At 46.3% G+C, this 26008-nt stretch overlaps 1 protein-coding gene across 1 annotated transcript in view; it reads right to left on the bottom strand.

The window, feature by feature from the left end:
* MTIF3 (mitochondrial translational initiation factor 3) overlaps positions 1-26008 on the bottom strand; it is a 116338-nt gene that overhangs the window by 44964 nt on the left and 45366 nt on the right. Inside the window, exons 3-4 of the mRNA XM_069639057.1 lie at positions 15551-16044; positions 4641-4795 (exon numbers count right to left, since the gene is read on the bottom strand). Coding sequence (XP_069495158.1) covers positions 4641-4795; positions 15551-16043 — 648 coding nt within the window. The 5' untranslated portion in view covers position 16044. The remainder of the gene's footprint in view (positions 1-4640; positions 4796-15550; positions 16045-26008) is intronic.

Below are 26008 nucleotides of genomic sequence, written 5' to 3'. Positions count from 1 at the left end.
AGGGTGGCAGGGTGAGCAGGTACCTGGGCAAAGGAGAGGCAGGGTGGCCATATGCACAGTGCCGACAGACAGCAGATCAGCAAGGGAGAGGGGGAACAAAGGCAGATGCAAAGAGGAAGGTCTTGAGGTGCTTCCGGAACCGGAGATGGTTCTCATCACGTTTTAGAGTGGCAGGGAGGCTGTTCCTGAGGGAGGCCCTGGCCGAAGACAGAGATCTACCCCTGGCTTGTTTCTTTGAGAAACGACTGACCCTGAGGGCGTTAGAGGTAGAGGAGCGAAGAGCTTGTGAGGGGATGTATTTGCGGAGGGATAGCTGAAGGTATTTTGGACCCAGGCCCCAGAAAGCCTTGTGGACAATACAGAGGGTTTAGTATGTAATCTTTGCATCCACCGGGAGCCAATGGAGAGATTTCAGAGCTGGAGAGATACGATCCCAGGGCTTGAGGCCAAGGACAAGTCTTGCAGTCCTGTTCTGGATTTGTTGCAGAGGGCGAGGAGTAGAGGCAGGTAGATTTAGAAAGAGGCTGTGACAATATTCCAAGCTAGAGAGAACCAGAGCTTGTGAGACAGTGAGGTTCTGGGGGAAGGAGAGGAAAGGAAGAGTACCACTGAGGAGGACAGGCCGGGAACTGAAAGTATCTATGCACATTTCTTTCAGTTTGTTTTTTCCAACTGAAAAAAGTGCACATTGCATATAAACATTGGCAGGCTAAATATAAAAGATGAGCACCTTTTTTGTCTAAGAATCTAATAAAACATGCCCTAAAGAGGAGATTACAATATAAGATATTTTTCAGCTGTGTAATAGCAATTTTTCTGGTCTAATTCTATTCAGTTTTGCAAAGTGAAAACTATATTTGCCTTTGTGAGTTCATGTAGCATTGTATTCAAATGAGAATGTCAATGTATTCGGCAAGAGCCGAATAGCAAGAAACTATTCGGCCGGAGCCGAATAGTTTTTTTTCAGCCGGTATTCGACCGAATACTTACTCGAAGTCATGGTTCGGTACACCCCTAATAGGAATATTGATCTGTAGTGGGAGAAGTGCATTTTGCCACAATTCTCTCACTAATGTTCTGATTTGTCAAATCTCTCTGCCATGACCTAAAAGCTTTTTGAGCTAGAATTCAGATCATCATCCCTTGTTTAAACGGAAGAAGGGCCAGCTCAAAGAATTTGAGAATACCTTCCCGGTATAACAATTTGTGTCAAGTAGTCGCACCAATTTCCCATGGCTTTCCATGAAGAGGATCCACTGGAAGAATATGCAATCCCTCTAAAATAGCAAAATGGGAAATTGTGCTCTGCTCGACAAATATAATTCACCACGCGTTCTCCAATGATCACAGTAGATTTACTCCGCAAATCACCAAGATGTCCTTCAGAATGAAAATTCTCAGTTTGTATAGTAAAACATGGATGCAGATACATTTTCATTCTCTTATTTCCCTTATAATATGATGCTCTACCAGATAATGAAGCAAGGTTATTTACACATTTGAAGGGTGCAGAAGTACGGCTAGGACACAAAGGTGGCATAGTTCTGGCTTGTTATCCACAAAAAAGGTTGGTAAAAACGGCCTCTCTGTCCCCAAAGCTAAGAGGGGTTTCCCTGCCTCAAAGAAAAATTGTGAAACTATCAGGATGCCAAATAAAAATATGCCTGTCACGGTCATATCTCAACTACCTACTTCTGACCCAAACACTAATAACCTAAACAAAATGTGAAAGGATGTCCTCTTCCAAAGTAAAGTGGTAATGACAGTTCTTGTCAATAGAAAGGTTGTCAGTGTCTCTGGTGATCCAAACAACAAAAGAAATGTTCCACAAAATTCAGCTCCTAGGAATGGGGGTGGTTGCTCCTTTACCCTGATTCTTTCTGGTTCTATTTTTTCTCCCTATCCCCTTTGGTCCCAGAACCTGCATCATCTTGGATGCATTTCAGTGTACTCTTATTATTTCCTGTGGGCGCAAGTCTCAGACTCGCAGTTCTGTATTATGGCAACTTGGAACACTCTCCTGCCAAGCAAAGACTTTCTTATGATCCCCCTCTTTTACTCTAAGGATCCCAGACCGGTTGCCAGACATTTGGTCGAAAAAAATTGGTCGACCAGACAAATGGTCGAACCAATTTGATCGAAAACCAAATGGTCGAATTTTTTTTATTTTTTATTTTAACCCTTTTTTTCATTTTTTTGGGGGGGTCCTCCCCCCCAACCCCCTTTTTTTCTCTAAAAACCCCTTTTTTTACTAAACGAAAACCCGAAAAATAAATATATAAATAAAAAAAAAAATTCGACCATTTGGTTTTCGACCAAATTGCGTCGACCAAATTGCAGTCGACCAGTTTTTTTTCGACCAGTTGACTGGACACCTCCCAGACCCTCTTATTTTTTAGCTCTCACATGGGTGTGGGTCCCAGACTCACAATGCTCTGTTGCAATAGCTTGGTTTACTCTCCTGCCAAGCATATACTCCCTCCTGTAATGTCTCTGCTTCTCTTAGGGTCCCAGACCATCTTGTTTGTTTACTCTCATATAGGTGTGTGTCCTAGACCCTCTTACCTCACCTTCTGCAGCCGTTCCCCTATTCCTTCCGGACGTCCAGCACTGCTTGGTCTGCCCACGTACCTCCGGTTTGTGTCCTCCGAGCAGCGGTGCTTCCGTCTGAGACTCTGACAGCATTCAGGTCTTTTCTGGGGTAATCAGCGTCCTCGTCGGTCAACTTGCGTTTGGGTTTCTCTTCTCGCCCGCTCTGCCAGTCTCTTCTCCCTTCGCGGGGTGGGGTTTTGCTTTCGGGCGGCTTGCTGGATTGTGGGGTGCCCGGAGATTTGCTCGGTCAGCATGTCAACTCGCTCCGGTTGCTTAGACTACTTCTGCACTCCTCTTCACCTACACTCACTGTGTCTTCTGCTGTAGTCCCCTGTTCGTCGGGTCGACGTCTCCCGGGCTTCCTCATCAGAGGATGGCTCTCTGTGTTGGTTTTACAGATTTGTATTTCCCTTGACCAATCAAATGAGGTGAGAGACTAGACCGTTCACTCTGCTTCTCTGGAGTGATCATCTGAAACTCCGGGTCATCTTCTTCTTCACAGTACTTGAATTGGAGCTATACGGGAAACAGTTGGTATTGCCAGGGTCGTCAGTCAGGTCTAACCTAGCAGCTCGTTTGGCCCCAGAATAAAATATATTGGCCCTGATTGGGCCCCGGTAAGGAGAGCTTGGCTTGGGGAAGGAGGGAGGGTCTAATGAAGCAGAGGAATACTGCGTTCTCTGGGATTGGTCGTCCCTAATCCCACAAGGGACTTCCTCTCCCATGTGATCCTCCCCGGTGCACCACCCCAAGGGCGACTATTGTACTGTGGATGCACCGCCTTGGCCCCAAGGGAAAGGTCTACGCCTAGGGCAGAAGGGACCATATCCTCAGCTTTGTCACAACAGTGAGAGCAAAACATCAAAGTAAAATTCTAAATGACAGACCAGAGAACATAATTATGATCTACAAATGTTTTACTCAACTATCACAACTCTTCACATCTGCTATCAATTCCATATAAGGCATCCCGATGCTCCAGCCAGAATAAGATGGGAAAATGTGCTTTGGGAGACCATCTCAGAAAATATCTGAAAAGGGACACTGAAATGGATGCACAATTTAGTCAAGCCAGCAAATCTTTAAAAAAATGATGTTTTAGATACTACTGAACCAATTCTCTTAGAACAAGCAGCTGAACCAGGATGCAGCTGATAAGATTTTGACCTACATATTGATCTTGGGCAGCCATTGGTTTTCATACTGGAGAGGTGCCAGGGCCCAAAAAGCGTCAGCTTCCCCAAAAAAATGGTGCGAAACATAAGCAGCATTCTTTAAATCTGGTAAGCAGAACAAAAAGGAAACGAAGAACCATTAACGCGGTTGTCAAGGTGCAACAGGCAACTGCTGACTGTAAAGTACAGTGAGAAAGAAAACTTGATTGGTCAAGTAGCACCCTCAAGTTGCTACCGTCCATTCATCTTTATGTTAGAAAATGTACTGGAGTGATGTCGGGGCACAGAAAGGAGTGGCTGGGACACATCCCTGGCAGGGCCGGAGCCCAAGGCATTCAAGGGTTATTAAGATGTGCAAAAGGGTCCAGTATCCCGCGGGGCGGTCATGACGATGTAGGGGCTGTAGTAATGTTTTCATAGTTGATACGTGTTATCACTTGAGGTCTCGGATTTGCCTACTTCCTGAGTCCTTTCCAAGTTGGAGGTGGGGGGTTGGGGGCCATTAAACTCCAATGTCCAGATCAGCATGAACGGAACTAGAATAGTTAAGATGCACAATTAAGCAAGCGCCTGTAGAATGCATTATCAAAACAATGCTTGTAGCTGGGCTACCCACTTGATCCGTGTTACGCTTCCTGATATTGAACAGTGTTGTACACATATGCTCAGATCTACACAAACATTAGTTAACCAACCCCAAATGACAGGACAATAACATTTAGATCTCGACAAACTGGCAGAGGACCATGCACGACAGACTAGAGCCAGGAAACCGGTTTCTCCTGTACTTCTAGAAAGGGGAGCTTGACTGGCAGGGAACAGCCATCAGGGGGGATGATGTATGGTAAATGAGGGGCCACTTTTCCAGCTTACCAGCTTGTCTGTTCCGTCAGATGAGCCTCCTCGCTGTACTGTGATTCTCACATGATGTTTCTTCTCGATCCACTGCTGGATCTGTTTGGTTTTCGTTTCTAAATCATGCTTTGCAATGCAGGCAGAAAAGCTCAATTCCTTCACTTGGGTCGATCCTGCCAAATGGCGAGAGGAAACAGGCCTCATGAATAAAACAGCTCAGTAGATAAGAACATTTCAAAAGCCTAACAGTTCACAAGCGAAATCACTGAACCATGACTTATCCTGAAAACGGGAACAGAAGGACAAGCTCTGCAATTAGTTTTTTAGTTGAACAATTTATATTGCTACTAAGACCCGGAGGATTAGTAGGCACTTTGCAGAAAATGGCATTGGCATACAAATAGGAATCCGTTAAAAGACCACAATGGAGTATGAAACATCAAAGAAGAAGAAGGTAAGAGACAGAAAAACAAAAATGCGATGAGTAATAAATACAATAAAAAAAAAGAAGAAAAACTGACGCCGTGGACACAAGGAGACAGGATCAAATCCAATTAGCATAAACATAACCCAGATCTAAGGCACAGGGAAGGCCAGCTTGAACACATGTGTTTTCTAGATGTTCTGATTGCAATAGGCACTGGCTGCAAACGAAGAGGAGGGGTACATTAATCCCCGAGCCCACAAGAAGCCGCGTGAAAGGCACATTTGTAACCCAAGCAGGTTTCTGCTCTAGAGATACGGCAGCCACACTGCCAAGCAGGCAGTAAACTTGCAACTGGGGTGACCAACTGTCGCGTACTTTGTGAGACTGTCCCGTTTTGGAGGACTCTGTCTAGTGCTGGACAGGTGAAAGTTCCGCCTCCTTTCATGCTCATGTTTATGGTTTAACCATCTCCTCCAGCAGTCAAACAATTAGCATTGCAATTAAGCCAGGGGTTAAAGCATTAACGGTCATTCACCAATCGTTTAAATAACAACTGTGGTGGGACAAAGGTGAAAGATGCCGTGACGTCATCGCCGTCTTGTGGGCAAGTGTCCCATAAAATCATTTCAGAAAGTTGGCCGCCCTAGTCTGGAAAGGGAAGGTCAGCCAATGTAACCCTTCCAGAGTGGGTGTAAGATGTTCAAGCATTCACGGCCCCGTGACTAGCCTTAACAGTAGTCAGGGTACAGGCAGTAAGCCCGTCCAGGCAAGAGATGACCAAAGCTTGGGCTGCAAAGCAGAAATGGACGTGGTTATCTGAAAACTTCAATAAAGACAAAATAACACATGACTTTTATTATGACAAGTGTGCTGCAGTTTCCACACTTGATGCCAGATTCTTTCCACATAATGTGGTATCTAATATATCAATTTAAACAATTTCCTATGTATAGTCAAGTTAATATATTCATTGCAATTTTTTTTTTAAATTGTCTTTATTATTTTCAACAAGTCAACATGTATTCAACATTACATTAACTTCTCCCCCCCAAATCCCACCCGCCCCTCCCCCCCTCGGCGACACGTGAGTTTTGCTTCCGGGATTGCATTATGCATTGAAGATGTCTGATATCTTGATGTTGTGTGGGCACCATTGTTCCATAAAGTCTGACTGGAGGTACTCCTGAACTCCTCCCCATTCCTTAATGAACCTGTCTCTCGTTCCCTGGATTGTGTGTGTGACTTTTTCCATCGCCATCTGGGCCCAGACTTTTTGAAGCCAAGTGTAGATCAGTGGGGTGTCTTTCTTCTTCCAATTGTGGGCTATTGTTGTCCATGCCGCTATGAGGAGACCCATGAAGCTTCTCCATTGTGCTTTATTAAATCTTCTTGCCCTATCGTCTCTCATTCCACATAGCCAGACTCCCTCTCCTAGTTGTCCCTCCTCTGGATATATTTTGCCCATTTCTTCCTTAACTTCTTCCCAAAAGGGGACTATTCCCTTACATGTCCACCATATGTGTTTCCATGTCCCCACCTCTCCACATTCCCTCCAGCAGAGGTTTGACGAAGTAGGGAACATTGTATGAAGTCTCTCTGGGGTGAAGTGCCACTGTGTAATGACTTTTGTCCACATTTCTCTTGTTTGTGCTGATCTTGTCATTTTTGGGATCAGAGTCCATAGGTCCTCCCACTGTTTTCTTGTCGGTTCCTCCCCCAGTGTTTTGTTCCATTTAATAATATATGACCACTTAATTTCTTCATCCTGTGTATTAATAAAGGAGTATAGGATTGAGAACCATTTCTTTGCCCCAGAGTTTGTGACATATGTCTCAAATGGGGTAAGAGTTCTCGTGGCTGCCTGCGCTATGTCCGGGGTTTTCAGCCAGTGTTTGAGTTGTTTGTGTCTAAATTTCTCCCGTGTGTTGCGTGCTGAGGGAGGGAGGCATGTTTCGTATGATCTAATTTCATTGTTGAGGAACATTTCCCCTATTTTTGTTATTCCTACCTCCTCCCAGGATTTGTATGCCCCCTGCTCCATCCCTGGTGGGAATAGCGGGTTCCTACAGATAGGGGTGAATGGGCCTAACGTGGTGGTCATTACGCCCTTTCTTGTTTGTGTGTCCCACGCCTCCATCGTTGTTTTCATTATTTCGCTAATCCCTATATTGGGGTGTCTATGCTGTTTCTGTTTCCAGAGGAGTTCCGCTAATGGGGTTCTAGCCACTGCTCTGTCCTGCGCTGCCCAGATCGGTTGTGGGTCATCTCCTAGCCACTCCCGTAGTACTTTTAACTGTGCCGCTTGGTAGTATTTCTGGAAGTGAGGAAGCGCCAGCCCCCTTTCCCTGATTGGGGTGGACATGACAGCCATAGCGAGTCTTGGCGTTTTCCCTTTCCACACAAATGTTGTGATTGCCTTTGACAATGTTTTAAAGAATGGAATGATCTGGGTACCCCTATCGGGAGGGCCTGGAAATAGTATAGTATTTTTGGAAGGATAGTCATCTTTACCGCTTGGATCCTGCCCCACCAGGAAATCAGGAGGGGAGTCCATCTCTCCAAGTCTCTACGAAGCTTTGTTAGTAGCTGTGGATAGTTATTCCCATATAGTTGATCAACCCTATGTGTAAGCGTTATACCCAAGTATTTAATGCCGCGCTCTGCTATCTTAAGGTTCAGTGACTTGGCCTCTCTCTCTATCTCCCCCCTGTCACCCGCCAGTATTAGGATTTCCGATTTGTTCCTATTAATTTTTAGGCCTGAGATGGCCCCAAATTCTTCTAGCTCCCTTACCGCTTCCACCAATGTTTGGCCCGGCTCTTCTAATGCTAGCAGCATATCATCCGCATATGCGGTTACCTTGTGCTGTATGCCTGCCATGTCTATCCCTTTAATGTGTGTGGCTTCCCTTAATCCCTTAATTTGAGTAGCAGGGGTTCTAGAAAGATAGCGTATAATAGAGGGGAAAGCGGGCATCCCTGTTTTGTTCCGCGGGATATGCGGACCTTTTCAGTAACCTCCCCATTGATTGCCACTCTGCAGGTTGGGTCATTATAGTTTGCTTTTATTCGTGCTATAAAGTTCTCCCCGAATCCCATGAAGTGCAAGGTCTTAAACAGCATGGACCATTCCACCCGGTCAAACGCTTTCTCTGCGTCTACTGCAAGTAGAAGAGCAGGGGTTTGCTTTATGCCAATTTTTTCCACCAAGTGGATGATCCTTCTAAGGTTGTCATGGGTTTGTCTTCCCGGGATAAAGCCTGATTGGTCTAGATGTATTAGCTTCGGGAGGAGCGGGGAAAGTCCGGCGGCTAGAATCTTAGTGTAAATTTTTGCGTCGATGTTTATTAGGGATATCGGTCTATATGTGTCATGATCTCTGCTTCCAAAAGATCAGGACTTGCCCGACTCCCTTGGAAGCAGACCCATAACCCCGGTTCCGAGTGCCAGCCAGTCCCAATTGGGACGTTTTGGACCCTGTCCTGGCGCCAGTGGCACCAGGCTCATAAAGATGCCCAGTCCCAGCGCTGGAAGCGCCGGGCTCATAATGCTTGGGTGGACTTACCTGCAGCAGACCACGCTGCTTACTTACCTGCCAGTTGAACCCCTGATCCTCTTCTGTTTGGGACTACTTTTCCTGTTGGGTGGGGCAGGAGCCACTCCCTAGGTTCAGAACACTGGAACTCTTCTGGAAAGCAGGAACTCTTTTCTTACCTAGGCGTGGCTGTGGAAGGAGACACCTAAGCACTACAGGAGGCTATTTAAACCACACCCGATGGATGAATCTTGCTTTGTGTTATTCTGCATTCTCTGCAGCAGAACGCTCATCGTGTCTTCTGCTTCTGATCCTGGGCCTAAGGGAACAAAGGCTTACCATCCTGGAATCCAGTCTTCAGCAGCACCTGTAAAGACAAAGAAAGAACAGGTTAGCACTACGGTCTTCAGTGGCAGCGCATCTCTTACCTGGTCCATCGGCTGTCACCAACGCCTCGCGCTGCATTCCGGCATCTGAAAGACAAAGGCTTACCTACTCTTCGCATGCTCCGGAGGTCTTCGCACTGCATTCTGGCATCTGAAAGACAAAAGCTTACCAGCTCTTTGCACGCTCCGGAGGCCTTCGGCGCTGCATCCCGCATCTGAAAGACAAAAGAAGGTGCGTTTAAAAAACATTGGGCAACTTTATTACTCACGTGCCATTACTCCTTCCCACGCCGAATCCAGTGGGTATTCCAGCACCCTTCAGCTTCTCTAAAGCTCCGAACTTGTACCTGCAAGATAAAAGGGACAGTTAGTGCGCATCGTGAAGCAGGCTACAAGCGCTTACTTACGTGCTTCCAGGCGCTTCTATTCCTCACGCGAGTTCGATCCTCAACTCTCATCAGCCCGCCATCCGCCATCGCCGGAACCCTGCAAAACAAGAGATATCATTACAAAAGACTTTTAAGACATTTGAAGTGCCCAGAACTTACCGTTCGTGCAGTTAACGACGGACATCAGTCCTCTGAGGTCAAGAGGCCTGCACCCTTATCCAGTGAAGAAACTGGTTACGACACCCTGCCCCGAGGCAGATGGAGAGCTCGGCGTTCACTTACCTAAGGTGAGGGAGTTAACCTTTGGTGTTCTACAGGAGAAGAGAAAGGGAAGAGGAGAGAGGCACCCAATAACCCCAGTTCATTAATCCCATATTTTCTATCTGCAGACATCTTACTCTTTGAGTCAGACATACAGTGCACAGAGGTCCAGCCCAAAGAGCCAACCGTGTGTTACACATCACCTTTGAAGATACGGCATTCACCCAGTCAAGACCGGCGCCTCTGCGGGAATCAAGTGAGCGTTACAATATGAGGCCGGGGCCGAGGGGTCTTTCCCTGGCTTGTGAAATACTAGGACCTTCGCTTCGTTCATTGTGGGTGTCACGTTACCACTATCTTTAAATGAGTTTAGGAGTCTGGTAAGGACAGGGATTAGCTGATCCGCATATGTTTTATAAAATGGGGCCGTGAAGCCATCCGGGCCTGGGGCTTTATTTTTTGGGAGGTCATTTATTGCTTTTTTAACTTCCTCTTCTTTAATAGGGTCCTCTAAGGCCTGTCTGTCTGCTTCTGAGATTTGTGGGAGGGTGAGTGTTTTCAGATATGTGTCCTGTGCGTCTGCATCCGGGTGGTCTGTGGAGTAAAGTTTTTGGTAGTATTCTCTGAACACTTCCCCTATGTTTTGTGTGCGCGTGAGGTGTTCTCCTGCCGTGTCTGTAATGCTTTTGATCGTAATTTCTTTTTGTTTTGCACGGAGTTGTCTCGCTAGAAGCCTATCTGCTTTGTTTGCCTTAATATAGTACCTTTGTCTTAGGTATATCAGACTCCTTTCCGCCCCTTTAGTGCGTAGCATCTCTAGTTGGCCTTGTGTATGCCTCAGCGCCCTCTTCAGATCTCTAGAGGGATGTGCCGCAATTTTCCCTTGTAGTTCTGTAATTGATCTTTCCAATTCTTTTTCCCACATGTACCTCTGTTTCTCTTTCGTGATTTTCAGAGTCATTATCCTTCTGCGGATCACTGCTTTAAACGCCTCCCAGACCGTGCACATAGATGTTTCCCCAGTGTCATTTTGCGTGAAATATTCTTCTATCATTTCCCTTATTGATTCCTCCGTAACCGGGTCGCAGATTATGTCCTCCGGTAGCCTCCACCTCCATAGACCATTCGTTTTCCCCGGGAGTTTCAAATCTAGCAACAGAGGTGCGTGGTCTGAGAGTGCGATTGTCCCCTTTTCCAGCCCCTGGATCTTGCCCATAAGCCTAACTGAGGCCCAGAAGTAGTCGATTCTCGACATGGAGTTATGCACATGCGAGAAGTACGTATATCCCCTTTGCTCCCCCTTCTGTTCCCTCCACACATCATTCAGGGCTAGTTGGTCCATTTGTTGCTTGAGAGGTTTCGATGGTGCCCCATGACCTTGTACGCTACCCGTGCTCCTGTCCAGATTTGGGTCCCATGCTATATTCAGGTCTCCCCCCAGAATCACCTCCCCTTTTGCGAATGATTCCAGTTTACCCAGAGTATCTCTTAAGAAGCCATCCTGTCCCACATTGGGCGCGTACACGGACGCGAGAGTGAAGCGTTGTCCCTCCAATACCACGTTAGCGAACACATACCTTCCCTCCCTATCTGTGGTGGCGTCCTCCATTTTTGCGTCCCATCCATCCCTCACTGCTATTAGGACCCCCGATCTTTTTCCTGTGGAGTTCGCCTGGGCCCATATTTTAAACCCCCTTAGCCTAGTTTTCTGTTTGTCCTTTGCTCTAATATGTGTTTCCTGGAGAAGCAGAAGATCCGCCCTTTCCCTTTTGAGTAGCCTCTCTAGCTTCACCCTTTTCGTGGGATGATTCATCCCCCTTATGTTATAGGTTACAATGCGGACCTTCCCCATCTAGTGAGATACAGGATCATTAAATCAGGAATCCCTTGCTTTGCTGCCGCCCTTATTTTCGTGCCCCCCTGTCACCTGTCCCTTTCCCCTAAACTCCCCCCTCAACCATTAACCTTGAACCAAACAAGTTGCCCCCGAGTAGGGCGAGGGTTCCTACTGTTGCCAGGGCGTTGCACCCACAGCTCCCTGCCCATCATCCTCTCGGGGGGACTTTTTTGAGGGGGATTCTAAACCCCACAGTACCATTCGTCCTTACCGGATTCCAAGCCGAAGGGGCCCTCCGGGCCACCGACTCTGCCTCTGATGTAACGTTTTTTACTCTCCTCTTCCCCCTCACTGATGCAATGTGTGATTGCCACAAAGGTGCCCATGCCGTTCCATTTCTGTTTCTCCGATCATGGCATCTTCCTGCGGCCTTCTCTTCCCGTGTTTGGCCTTTTTTATTTGATCGTCTCCCATCCTTTGGGATTTCTCCTATGCTCTCCACTAGACGTTGCTTGATCCCCTTCTTCCCCATCGTCCTGAAGCCCCAAGATGTTGAAGCCCTCTTCCCGGGTGGTCGCTCTTCTCTGTTTTCCTTCCCATGTGAAAGTCAACCCGAAAGGAAAGGTCCACTTGTACCGGATTCCTTTTGCCACCAACGCCCCGACTAGAGGGCCCATCGCCCTTCTTTTTTGCAATGTGACCAGGGCCAGGTCCTGATATAGCTGGATTTCTTGTCCGTTCATCCTGATGTGATCTATTTCTCTGGCTTTCCTCATAATCTGCTCTTTTTGTGTATACGAGGACAGTGCCACCAGTACATCTCGTGGTCTCTCCCCAGGAGCTCCGGATCTCTTTGGTCCAACCCTGTGGACCCTGTCCACTCCGATTGCATCTGGCTCTGATTCATCCAGGATGTCTCTGAACACCTCTTTAACAGCCGTCTTAAGATCTTTGTCTAGTACCGTTTCTGCCATGCTTTTTATGCGTATGTTAGAGCGCCTGGAGCGGTTCTCCAAATCCTCACTTTGAATCTCCAGATTATGGGCGAGTCTCACTAGGTGTTCCTGAGTTTCACTCGTCTGTCGCGTTTCCTCCTCGACCCCTTGCAACGTTCTTTCTATTATGTCTGTTCTCTCCTCTAGTTTGGCCATGTCCACCCTGAGGTCCTGGACCGCCTGTTTCATGTCTTCTTTCATCGTCGTGAACTGTTCCTGAACTGAAGCCATGAATTTTTCTTGCATCTCCTGAAACCATGCTTGCATGTCATCCCTTGAGGGTGGGTGATGAGGGTTTGTCTGCACCATGTCTTCGCCTTGTTTGTCGCCCTGAGGCTTTCCTTTTATTTGCGCTGTATTGTCCGTTGACCACAGCTGTAATATGTTTGCTTCTTGCCTTGTGGCTTGTGGGGTCTGTTGGGGAGCGTTGCTCTTGTTTTTTGCCCTTGACATGATCCGTTAGTTTTCCCAGTGGTGTGCGTGGGGTCTTGTGTTGCCCCCGTGATCTGCGCGGTGTCGCCGTGGAGGAGCTCCCGGAGGTGTCTTCTTGGGGTGTCCCGCGTCCCACCCGTGTGAGGTATCTTCACCAGTCAGGGCCGCTTATGTGGGCTCTTTTCACGCCGGGTTGTATATTTCCCGGCTCATGTTGTCAGTCTGGTCAGCAATTGGGTTGCCCGCTGGGCTCGCTGCTTCTGTGGGATCTCCCTGTTCCCTGCTACTGTGTCCTCTCTGTGTTCGGATTGTGTGCCCTGGGCCGTCCACTATGCTGTCTGTGGGCGCGCTCCTCTTTGCTTCTCTGTGGGATACCGTCTGTACTCCCCTGTTTTGTGGGGTAAATGAGCATTGCTGTGTTGCGGCTGTGAGGTGCGTAGTGGGGGCCCCACAGGGTCCTCCCGTGTTCCTGGGCCTGATACTCCTCCTGGGCTTGATTCTCCTACTCCTCCTCGCACCCCTGTGTTTCCTTCTCTGGGCCCCACATGCCCACGCTGAGCGCGGGGGGACTCACCCTCTTCCTGCGCCGTGTGTGTGCTTCACGCCGAGTCCGGTGCCGGGTGTTTTCGCCAATGAGGGGGGATGGGCCGGAGGTCCCTCCGCGCCGACCCCAGGCGCCGCTGCTTCCCGGCTCAATCCCCCTGCGGTGTATGCCTCGGCGGGGTGTCTGGCGGGAGGGAGCCCGCTCTTGTATCTCGGGCTCCCCTTTCCTTATTTCGGAGTGCGGGCTTCCGCGATTCTCCGGCATTGTTGCCGTCTCGTGTGCTGGGAGCTCCCGATGGCGGAGGGGCGGTCGCTGCCTCGCTCGCTTTCAGCGATCCCCGCGCCCCTTTGGACTGGGTGCCAGACCGGAGGCTTCCGTGGGTGTAGGGGGGGCAAAACTCTCGCCGATCGGGTCAAAACGCTGCTTCAACGTGCGTTTTTCGTGCGGCCAGGGGAGAGCGCGGTTCAGATGGGTCTCGTCACCCCGGCGGCCATCTTGGAATATTCATTGCACTTTTAACACAAAATCCTAAAATTCAATTTCCATATATAGAGGAGCAATAGTTATAATATGGCTCTCTATCAAGAGTCGGCTCCAAGTTGCAACCCAGTTACTAACTACTTAGCCTTTTTACTATATTTAACCAAAGGTTTCTTATCACCGGTTTTAGCGACATTCGTCTCCCAGCTAGGCACCGCGCCCAAAGTTGATCAGTTTTTATGGCAGTGAGACAGTGCACAAATCTCCCTAGATAAATGATATGTGCGGGTTGCAGCTCCACACATTGCGTTAACAAACAGCGTGCAGTTTCTTGTGCACTCAATACCTTACATAACCAACAGTATCTCTTGTTAAATTCAGTGCTAAGCCTGCGTCCAGTTACTGTGAGCGCAGGACAAGTTCATCTGCAGGAGCATAAAAAGCCTGCAATGTTTTATGGAAGGAAAATGGACACGAAGGGTGGCGGTTTAGGACAAACTGCGCCACTGACCCTTGGCCTACCCGTGTTGAAGGCTACTACAGAGGGAGGGCATGTGATCCCAGCACAGAACACAAAGGACTGGACAGGATTCAAGTTCCACGGGTATGTTGCACAGGTCTACCGAGGATCGGTTGCAGATAAAGGGCATGTGCCCCAGATACATGTTTTTCAAACCCGTGACATACAGCATGTGTTTCTGAAAAGGATGACACTTGGAAACTGTGCCAATAAAAAAAGCTTTCAAAATGTCAACTTAATCCAATTATTTTAGTCAAAAAACAAACTTACTGAAAAGAAATGGAACAAAATGAATATCGATTTGTTAAAAAAGTAATAAATAGGGACCATAAAAGACAAAGAAAACTGCACTCAAAAAGATGGATGCGAGATCAGCTCCCCAACCCGACAGCTATGAGGATAAACTGTCCTTTGGCCATGGGTCATGGATATTTAGGGGAGAGTAAGGCAGGGTTTGCGTACTAAATGTGTAGAGCAATTTTCCAGCCAACAAGTCAGAAAGGAGGGAGAGCCTGATACATATAAGAGGAATGTGATTATGCAAATATTAGTCCTTCTACCATGTTGGGATTTTAAAAGTAGGGATCACCTCCACAGAACATGACTATACATCCATCCTTTTCTTAGACCTCACCAGAGCAGTTATCAGCATACGAGCTGGAGAGAAACGTCAAGACGATTCCTATAAGCCATATACATTTCATACTGCTGGGAATGCAACTATATTTAGTATCCTCACTGACTCCCGATTACACCCATAGGACTCTATCTACACTTCCGGGTTTAGCTGTTCATCCTATCCAATGCAATAGTTATGATTCAATTTGCTGATCTATCATGTTTTATCCCAGCTCCAAACACCATGCACATCAAGTGACTCAACCACGCCCTCAGAGAAAGCTAACTGACCCCCAACGACCTCCCCGCCATCTACAAGGTATCCATCCACCCTTAGTCCTTTATAAATAACCATTGACAAACTGTACTCCTTTCAATGCCATTTATGATACTGTAATGTGTTGCAATTGTACAGCATTCCACTCCGTAAAACAAGGTCTGCACTAGATGTTATTTGTTTTTCCACTAATATAAATGAATTTGGACATCTGATATAGCTGCATACCTGCTTTTGAACTGGCTTTGTTCTTCTCTTTCAGCATTAATTGTTCTTCATGAATCTGCTTTCCAGTCATCAATCTGTACACTGGAGGTTCTGCATTCTCTCTCAAAGGAACCAGCTTCAGGCCACGCTCGTCCATGATTCGAATGACATCTGCCCGGTGCATATTTCCCAGATCTTGCCTATTGTCGTCAATTACATGAATAATGCGATGAGGAATTTTTCTTCCAATGTTTCCAAATGTTCTTCTGGCGTTCGGGTCCAATTTATTTTTTTTACTTTCGGTCTCCTCCTCTGGATCTTCTGCTGTCGTACAGAGATAATTACCATGCACATTCACATGTCCTATTTTGCCAAAAAATATCGTCCACCTTTGCTGTGGTAAAGTTCTGCTTCTGATGGTTTGAGCCAGCCAATGGCTAAAATATCGGAGGGTGTAGCTGGATTCTTTTTGTGTTGTCTTCCAAATACACCTATGTATGCAAAATGCAGCCATCCTATCAAAGGAAGAGAATAAAAGAAATGGGTAAGCTCAAACACCTATGTTATTTCAAAACCCACTAAGTTGTTATATGCAGGAATCTGTCATTTATTGAACACGGTCAATACAATGCAAGTGCATTTTTCAACTCTCATGATTTCAGAAAATGCAATTGATTGACTCTTGGATAGCCTAACGATTGTGCCTGGATCACCAATGTTTAGACAGAGATCTCTGCTTCAATCACCGATTATCTGAGACTCCCTGGTATGTGTATGTAAACTTTATGTTTTCTGTAAAAATGCTAAACTGCAAGTGTTTGGGTTCCAATGCATCCAATGCACACAGAGTAGTATCTGAAACGAAACATGCTTAAATGTCTTTTCCCGTACTGCCATTTTCTGGAAAGCTAAATAGGGCCCTGGGGTAGCAATTTTAAGGGTCAAGGGATTTCCCTTCAAAAGGACCAGCTAGGCATCTGGGGGAGGTGATTTCACAAGGGACTAGTACGTATTTTGACGAATCCCAGGTTGTCGTCACTGCTTCTGTAGGGGGAGTCCCTTCCTATGAGGACAGAGAGGTGAGGCTTCTACCCGACAGTCCCCATGGGGGTGGTACTCAGCGGGTGGATCTCATGGCAGGGGAAGCCCCCTGTGGGACCAGTGATGACTATTGTGAGGAACGTAGTATCCGCCTAACACCTACATTATGTTATGTTGCCAATTTTTATAAAGCGCACGGTCGCCCGAAGGCATCATGGTGCTAGGGGGAGAGACAGACGCCTCGGTGGATTAAAACAAGTGGGTTTTAACCCGTCTTCTAAACTCCAAGTAGTTAGGGGTTTTCTTGATGGCAAGCAGGAGATTGTTCCACAAAGCTGCTGCAGCGATGGAAAAAGCCCGTCCGCCAACCCGGTCCCTATTGTGTCTTGGCACAACAAGTTGTCCGGCAGTGGCTGAGCAGAGGTTGCGGGCGGAGTGATAGCGAATGAACTTGGCTTGGAGGTATTCTGCTCCCTGATTATGGAGGGTACGATGTACTATACACAGAGCCTTAAACTCCATCCGATGGGCCACCTGAAGCCAGTGGAGAGTCCGAAGCACAGGGGAGATATGGGCTCCAAAAAGGAGAACCCGTAGCTACCCGAGCGGCCAGATTCTACAGCCGCTGCAGCCGTTTAATCAGGCCCTTGGGTTGGGCCAGATACAAAGAGCTGCAGTAGTCTATCCGTGACAATGCCATGGCTGCTACCACTGGAGGGTGCAATGGGGCCGGGATCAGCGATAGTACCTTCCTCAAAATCTTCAGCTGGAAGTGACCAGCCTGACATACAGCAGTGACTTGTTGGTCCATAGACAGTGATGCAGAAAGCATCACACCCAGGCTTTTCACTTTCTTAACCGGGATCGACAAAGGTTCCAGGGAAGAGGGCCAGAAGGAGGACACCCAAAGTGTAGAATTAGGGGGATAGCCCACCACCATCACCTCAGTTTTATCTCCATTCAATTTGAGCCAATTGTGGTTCATCCAATCTCCACAGCTGTCAGGCACTCCCGCAGGCTCGACAACACTTCAGACCGATCAAGATCTAATAGGAAGGAGCGGATGAGACACACACAAGGACCCAATGTAAATGTTAAACAAGATAGGCGACAGGCAGGAGCCCTGTGGCACTCCGCAACTGAGGTGACAAGGAGCAGAAAGGAAAGGAGGCATCAAGAGGGTCTGAGTACGATCCGCAAGGAACGACCTGAACCATGCTAGTACCTGCCCTGATATACCAAACTGGGCAAGACGAGATAGCACGCATCAACCAGCCTGGTCATGTCGTCCAAAACGGCGACAAGAACACTCTCCGTGCCTCGACCAGGAGGGAACCCAGACTGAACCGGGTCCAGAAGATTAGTAGATTCCAAAAAGGTAGAAAGTAAAGGAGACACCAGTGACTCAAAGAGTTTAGCAAGAAAGGGAAGAAGAGAAATAGGGCGAAAGTTAGATACACCTCTCCTTCACCCCTACGTTCCTATCCGATAAACTTCTATAAAAAGCAGGAAGTAGAAAGGACTGATATGAAGAAGAATGGAGGTAGCTATCATGAAGATTCAAGCCAAGAAACTGACGAGGGAGAGGTGCAGATCTGCAGGGATCAATTAGAGGAACGGTCTTGTTTCCAACCACAAAGTTTACTGGATACCGACATAAAAACTGACAATGAACACTGAGACACTTGCCATGGAGACCCACAGGGGTAGACCGGAATGGTAGAAGTGAAGAAGCACTGTGTCCAGGGGACACGTGAAAATACAGAAAACAGAGGCTGGCTGGGGAGAGCGCCAGCAGTGCAGCACTGTGGGACCACAAGGTCTGGCAGCGAGAGAGACACCGAACAGGATAGGAAGCTGCAGAGCCACTACAGCATGCCAGAAAGAGCACCAGAGTGCCGGTGTGCCAGAGAGACACAGGGAAGCCTGCGACCAACCTGAAAGCTGCAGCTAAAACCAGTCTTGGGTGGCTGAGCCTATGGTTGCAGTCCCCATAGGGTACAAGGAACCCTAAAGACAACAGTGAATGGAAAGTGGGGGGAAAGAGAGAACTCCTACGGGACATTAACAAGAATATCATTAAGACACTATAACAAAGAGAATATGGTTGTGGACCCTTACAGGAGAAAGACATATCACGTATCAAGGTTACCTAATCTTCTCTGTGACAGTACTTGAAGCGGAGGCGACCCAAGGCTTTCGAACATCAGAAGGGAGTGTGAAGAAAACTGTGAGAGCAGTACTCGGCAGGAGAGTAAACCAAGTTGCATATAAAAATAAGAGACTAATAAAGTAATACATACGAACACAGAATTTGGCTGGTGAGTAAACCAAGTCTGTGTTTGAGACTAAGTGCTGGTAGAGAAGAGAACCAGGTCTGCCAACCAGGATCAGGGACCCACCAAACTTTGGGGAAGCATCCAAACTATTCTTCTTCGTCGCAGTGCCTGGTAGAGAATAGAACCAGGTCTGCCAACCAGGGTCAGAGACCCACTACATTCCGGAGAAGCATCCAAGCCACTCTTCTTCATCGCAGTACCTGGTAGCAAAAGGAACCAGGTTTAACACTCGGGGTCTAGGACTCACAAAGACAGAAGAGAAGCCTGAGAAAGGTCAGTTGGGGAAGGGAGACAGTACCCCAACAGTTGAACTGCACCAGAAGCCTGAGGAAGGCCAGGGAAGGGAGACATTCCCCCACCAGTGGTAACTGAACTCAGAACTTTCAAACCAACAACTGTCGATTGTCCAGGGGAAGGGAGCCATTTCTCTGGATCAGGAAGATACCCTTTTGATTTAGGTTAGCATCAAATGTGAGGGACAGAGATGGGATTCTGACATAGAACTGTGGACTTTGCTTTTGACATCCTGACTGTGACATTACTATTTTGGTTAAGGCAAGGACACCCATCTTAGAGATATGGAAAGATTGGGGGTTTCTTTTTATTTCTTCACTGGAATTAGTCTTTATCAATCACAATGACCCTTCTGAGTCAGAGTCTTACTTCTGCACCATTACAGTATAAACAAACATAACACCCAAAACAATAAACGTAAGCAGTTAACCAAGTTTTAAGGTATGTCTTTCCACCTCTACACTGATGAAGCAGATTGAGAAATACAACTTGTCCCTGAGTCCCACTTTCTTTATATGATCTACCACCTTGTTACCAAGCAAGACCCCAAGAATGTAGGTTTACCATTTACAAGGATTGTTCGGGAAGTATTTATACAGTGGCCCAACTGAAAATAAACAGGATGATCACAAGCAAGGCACATTGTCAGGATAGCTCCCAAAAGTGCAGCAAAGTATCGGAATGGCTCTCCAAAACCAAAATAAAACAAAATGGTCATAATGTCCAAAAGGTTCCTTGCCAGGTCCTCATAGCCCATAAAGGGTTCCCTCAGCCCTCTGCGGCAAGTTTCTGTTCATTGTTGGGGGTTAGGTTTCCCTCACCCTGATTCTATGACTGATAAGGTGCAGGATTTCCAGGGATTCAGACTCCTCGACCACACCTAGTGTGCAGTCCACTTAGCAGCTGTACCAGCAGGTGTAGGCCTCGTGCAGACAGGCAGGGATAGGTAGCACAGTACTTCAGCAGGCCTTCGCTAGCCAGGTCCCTCCGGTGTCTTCCCTATTGCTCCTTCCTCAGATGAGCATATGCTCCCTGAACCCCTCTTTTAGCATCATCAACTCGGGCTAGTGATGCTACTTCCTTAGAACTACCCCATTGGGCTGATTTTACTACTTCCACCTAAATAGCACCTCAGTCTGATATGTTATGCTATGTTATTGAGATTTATATTGCACACATCTGGCATTTGGCATTTTCATGGACTTTAGGCACTGAAGGGGATCTGAAAATCAAGGTGGGTTAGTGTGACAGAAAGGGAGTGTGCAAGAGAGATCTTGCCGTGCTATTGGTAGCATCAGTTCTGAAAAACCGACTGTGTTGGGTTTGCTTATAGATGGTATGCGTTTGGTAATGTTTTGTTTGGTGTGCAAGTCTGCATAGTGTTGATGGGGTTTAGTGCATTATGATTGAGTGGGATGTCGGAGGGGATGTGTTTGTTGTGCAAGTTCAAGTTGGTGCTGTATAAGAGGTATGTTTATGTTGTATTCGGCGGTTGAGCAGTGTGTTTGTAGGAAAATGAAGAGTTTTATTAGGGTTAGTGGTGAGAAGGTTTGTGGGATCTAGTAGGCTCCATTGCTTTGCTTAGGCTTATTTCTTAATTCATTTTGGCGATATTATGCTTTCTTTTTGTTTGGCCTGCCCAGTTCGGTAGTGTCTGTTTTAGTGGTACTATGGTTTGTTGTGTCTCTCATTTGATCGATATTAGGCATTTCTCTTGAATAGTAGATTCTGTTTAGGTTGGGAGAGACAGATTTTTAAGTTTCCTGAAATGTAGGTGTTGTTCGTGGTTGCTTGAGCAATTAGTTTTTCTGAGATGCATGAAACTGCTAATCCACCACATTGCAGTTTTGAATATTGCTTTGGTTCGAGGCGAATGTCATTGCACGATCTCAGGGTTCCTTCCAGTCTGAAGATGGAGATTGTTTCTTGGAAAAATGCTGATCCTTGTTTGTTTGTTTGTTTATTAATTTATATAGCGCACCTGACCCGTAGGTATGTGAGCGCTTTTGCAATGGTTACAGGTTAAGACAGCATAAAGTTATACAGAGTAAACAGGTAAAGGCAAATTATTTACAGTACACAAGTTGAGCTAGGCAACAAATACTAAGTATTACATTACAAATCAGTTATGTACCTTTGAGAAATGAAGTGCCAGGTTAGACGTCGAGAGAAGTAAGCCAGTTTTTGTCCTTTTTTTCTGAAGCAGTGGAAGGAGGGCTCTGACCTTAAGTATACAGGCAGAGAGTTCCATAAATTGGAGGCTAGAACAGGGAAACCGCTTCCCCCTGCTCTCTTGAGGTTGTATCTGGGGATCTTGAGGCAATGAGAGTGTAAGGTTCTTGTAGGTCGAGCCGAAATGTTTTTGGAGAATGTGTCCGCTAGATATTTCAGGGCAGGGTTTGCGAGTTAGGTTTAGTGACTTGAAGTTAATTCTGTCTTTCACCACTAGCCATATAATGATGCGTCTAACCTCAGAGATGTGCTGCATTTTGGGAATGTTTAGTGCAGTTCTTACAGCGTTATTTTGCAAGATTTGCAATTTGTTGATGTTCTGTTTGCTGGTCCCAAGGTATAGCGCGTTACAATAATCTCTTTTGGAAAGGATTGATACCCTGGCCACAGTAGTACAGCTTAGTGTGGAAAGGAATGGCTTACGTACATTAATTGGCTTGGAGGTGTATGCCATAGCCGAGGCTGAGCATTAACTTGTCTTTTCAGGTTTTGGGCTGAATCAAGATAAAAACCTAAGGTTTTTACCTCCTTAGATACTGTGGTGATATTGCTGTCAATGTTAAATGAGTGAATAGGTTGCTTCGTTTATTTAGACGTACTGAGGAGCCAATGAGCAAGAGCTCAGTCTTCTCATCATTTAGACAGAGGCCATGATTGGCCATCCAAGCCTGAATGATGAGGTAGCTTTTATTGAGCATGATTGTGTCCATCTTGTGGTCACCAGTGATAGGGATGAGAATCTGGGTGTCATCAGCATAATTATTGTAGGTGACACCCGGATTGTCGAGGTCGTCAAATAGAGGCTTGGTGAAAATGCTATACATCGTAGGGGAGACACATGACCCCTGCGGTACTCCACAAGTGATAGTTATGGGTTCCGCTGATGCAGTAGGGGAAAAAACTCTAGTTGTGCGATTATCCAAGAAGGATTGAATCCAGGCGGTAGCTTCATCAGAGAAGGCTGCTGATTTTAAGTGGTCACATAAAACTTTATGGTCTATTAAGTCAAATGCTGCCGAGAGGTGTAAAAGGAGTAGAAGGGCAAGTTTACCTTTGTTGCTGATATCATCCACTTGATTTCTTAGGTCTATTAGTGCTGTTTCTGTTCCATGTTTAGGTCTAAACCCTGACTGACACAAGCCAAGAAGGTTGTTAGCTTCAAGGTAAGCCTGAATTAAATAGAACAGTCGTTCTAGGTCTGTAATTCGTTGGGATAGCTGGGTCGAGGTTAGGTTTTTTTAGTAATGTGAGGACCCAAGCGTCTTTTAAGTTTGTTGGGACAGTACATGTATTGAAGGAGGAGTTTATTAGCAACGTGATAAATGGTGCTAGCTCCATGGCTGCCTCTTTAATTACAGGTGCAGGACAGGTATCCCCCTGGCATCTAGAAGGTTTGGGGGAAGCTATTATGTGCTCCACTTCAATACTTGTAAGTGGAGTGAATTTGAAACTATGCTCGGGTTTCGAGGGGGTTGTTTGTGACTTCTGCAGTGAAAGGTTCCCAGAGAGACTACGATTTTTATTTTCAATTTTCTTTTGTAGAAGATCAATTTTGTTAGAGAGCCTGAATGTTAGTGCACCAAGACATATCTTTGGTGCAGGTTTCTGATGGAGGAGAAGGGGATTCTAATCCTCTTAAAATGATGAAAAGTTCTCTTGTATTAGAGTTGACTTTATGGACTATATTGTTATACGTGTCTTTTAGTTTGAGTAATTTCGGCGTTGTATCTAGTGGACATTTGAGATAATTTACTTGTTCTCTGGTGTGGGGTTGTTTTTTCCAAGAAGATTCAGCAGTTCTTTTTTGGTTCCGTAACATTTTCAGATTTGGGGTAAAACATGAGTTTAGATGCGCACGTGGTTTACTTTTGCGCAGTTTTAAAGGAGCTATTTTGGCAATGTCTTGATTGATAGTATCGTTGCAAAGGTCTACAAGAGCTCTGGGGTCCGATTTGGTAGAATTGACGTTGGTTGGGTTGGAGTAGTGGTAGTAGATTCTCAATTGTAATATTACGTTTATTTCTGGTAGGAGCTGGGGGAGCTATGGTGTTAGCCTGAGTATGATGTAGACAATCTTGTATGGATAAGGAAATACTGTTGTGGTCAGTCCATGCACATGGTTCATTGGAAATGATTTTGATATCACAATTTAGGTCAGCTAACCAATCTAATGTTCTACCTTTAGAATGCGTTGGCAAGTTAATTTGGTGGGTGAGGCCTAATTCGGTAATGGTATTGGATAGTGAGGTAGCATTATCATCTTTTGGGTCATGGAGACCTAGATTAAAGTCGCCTAGTACTATGATTTGGGAAGTGGGTTTGGTATTAGAGGTGAGTATTGACGTAATATCCCCCTGAAAAGTAGAGATAGGTCTAGGGGGTCTATTGATCAAGTGCATGGTTATGGTACGTGATGGTGTTAGAAGCAGTTTGATTGACAGCAGCTCTCCTGAGGAGCACGGGTGGTGTGGGAGGGTCGTTAGTCCCAGGTTGGTTTTAGCAATGGAGGCAATGCCTCCTCCTCAGGCAGTTTCTCTGTCCTGTCTTAGTAAGGTATCATTTTTTGGGATAGCTAACGAGAGTGATGGTCCTGCAGCCAAATGCGACCAAGTTTCTGTTATGGCTATGAAATCAAGTTGGTTGGAGATAATAATGTCTGCGATGTGAAGTGGGTGGGCTACCAAAGATCTAGCATTGATTAGGGCACCTTTAATGTGAACAGTGCTAGAGTCAATGGGGATAGCTCAGCGACAACATGCTCGCCTTGGAAACAAGACGACACAGAGCACACAGGTTTGATCCCCGGGACCGCGCTTAGAAGCCTCTGGGTATTAAGCGTGTTATAAATAACATCATATCATATCATAGGAGGAGGGCTGGTAATTACCTGTAGAGAAGGCTTATTAGTGGTATTGTGGTTATGTAATTTTTGAATTCGTCTCTTTTTAGATAAGGTTGGTGTATTAGGATGTCTGACCTTGTCATTGGTTGGAAGTTGATACACTTTTACCAATCTTGATCCTAGTCTAAGGTTCCTGAAGTGTGTAGGGCAAGGTTGATTAGCGGTCAGCCTAGTAACGTATAGTTGAATCCACTGGGGTGGTGATAAGGAACACGTTTGCCAGTATCTAATTTAGGACAGGTTGAAAAAGTGGAAGTCCTATCAGAAGGTGTGAGGATATCAGCGGCTAGGTTTAAAGGTGTTAAAAATAATGTGGGTCTTATGTTTTCTGACTGTGGTTGTGACATTCGTTTGTCAATGGCTGGATTAAGTGGAGGCAAGAATGTAGTTGGTCTTATACATATAGTCGGTGGTAGCGGTGCAGGCATGGTTGGTGAGAACATGATAGAGGTATTAGCCATGTCCCGGGAGTTGTATGGCATGGGGCTGATCCAGGCGTTCATCGTATGTAAGCTAGGTACCGGTAAGCTATTGTAGCAAATTATTAAAAAAATGCTTATACCGTTTTTTAAACACGAGTGCATGGCTTGGGATGCCAGTATGATGCTCGAATAGGAAGGAAGTTTGGGACGTGGGTGAGGCAAGCCCTGTCTCCGTTCAGAACAGGACACTCGGAGTAAATGAGGTAGTTCAAGACAGGCGAAACTATACATTTATGAGTGGATATGGCACGAACCCGTATAGGGGCCACACTAATATTATTTGTGACGGACAAATTAATGTGGCAGGATACGTATTTGAGTTAATAAGATCTTACAATAGTGGCATGCGCAGGAGTACAGTCAAGTAACATAACAGCAGGAGAGCCAAATTATGTAGCCCATGGGATGGCCTGATAAGGTATATGCATGACCTAGAGCCACCAGCGATGTTATCTGTTACACAGTCACGATATACATGTAGTACATTGGTAGTGAATTGTTCTGTGGATTATGCAGAGTGTTTTGAAGCCAGTGTAGAATAATCAGTGCAGGTGTGATGTGTTCTCTCTTAGTGAGTCTGAGGAGTTGTTCACAAGTTCTGTATTTACTGCAGTTTCTTGGTGAGGTAGTCTGGCATTCCAATGTAGCTGCCGTTATCCTGGTCTATTCTTGGCAAGCAGAGGTAGAGGATGGCGAGTTTTCTATGTCGGAAGGTGAGTAAGGGTAGTATCCATTTGATTGTGCAGAGGTGGAAGAAGCATTTCTTTTCTACTGCACTGACTTGTGCTTCCATTGTTAGGTCTGAGAATGCTCACTATTTTGGTGGTTTCTGGCCAGTTTCCCATTTCGCATGGCCATGGGATGTGATGTTGGTTGGATGGGTAGTTGAACGTGATCAGGATTTCTGTCAAAGTTGAGTTTCAGGCCGTTTGTGCTCATCCATTAATTTGTGGGAGGCAGTTGCTAAGGGTTTGGTCTAATTCTTCGGTGGTGTTTATTTTATAGATGATTTGTGTGTCATCTGTGTAGCTGTAGCAAGTGAGTCCATGAGCCTCATCACGAGTGGGCGGTATCCCTGCAGTAAATCCGTCCAACGCAAATAGCCTTACCGCAACTCCATCTGGTGCTACTAGCTCTGTATCCCGAGTTGTGGTACAGCGGCAAGTCCCCATTTATATTGGGCCCATTG

Source organism: Ambystoma mexicanum, chromosome 7q, assembly GCF_040938575.1.
Source record: "Ambystoma mexicanum isolate Mex_15411 chromosome 7q, UKY_AmexF1_1, whole genome shotgun sequence".
Lineage (NCBI taxonomy): Eukaryota > Metazoa > Chordata > Amphibia > Caudata > Ambystomatidae > Ambystoma > Ambystoma mexicanum.
Note: the sequence above shows the minus strand (reverse complement) of the source record. Positions and strands in the feature narration are given on the sequence as shown.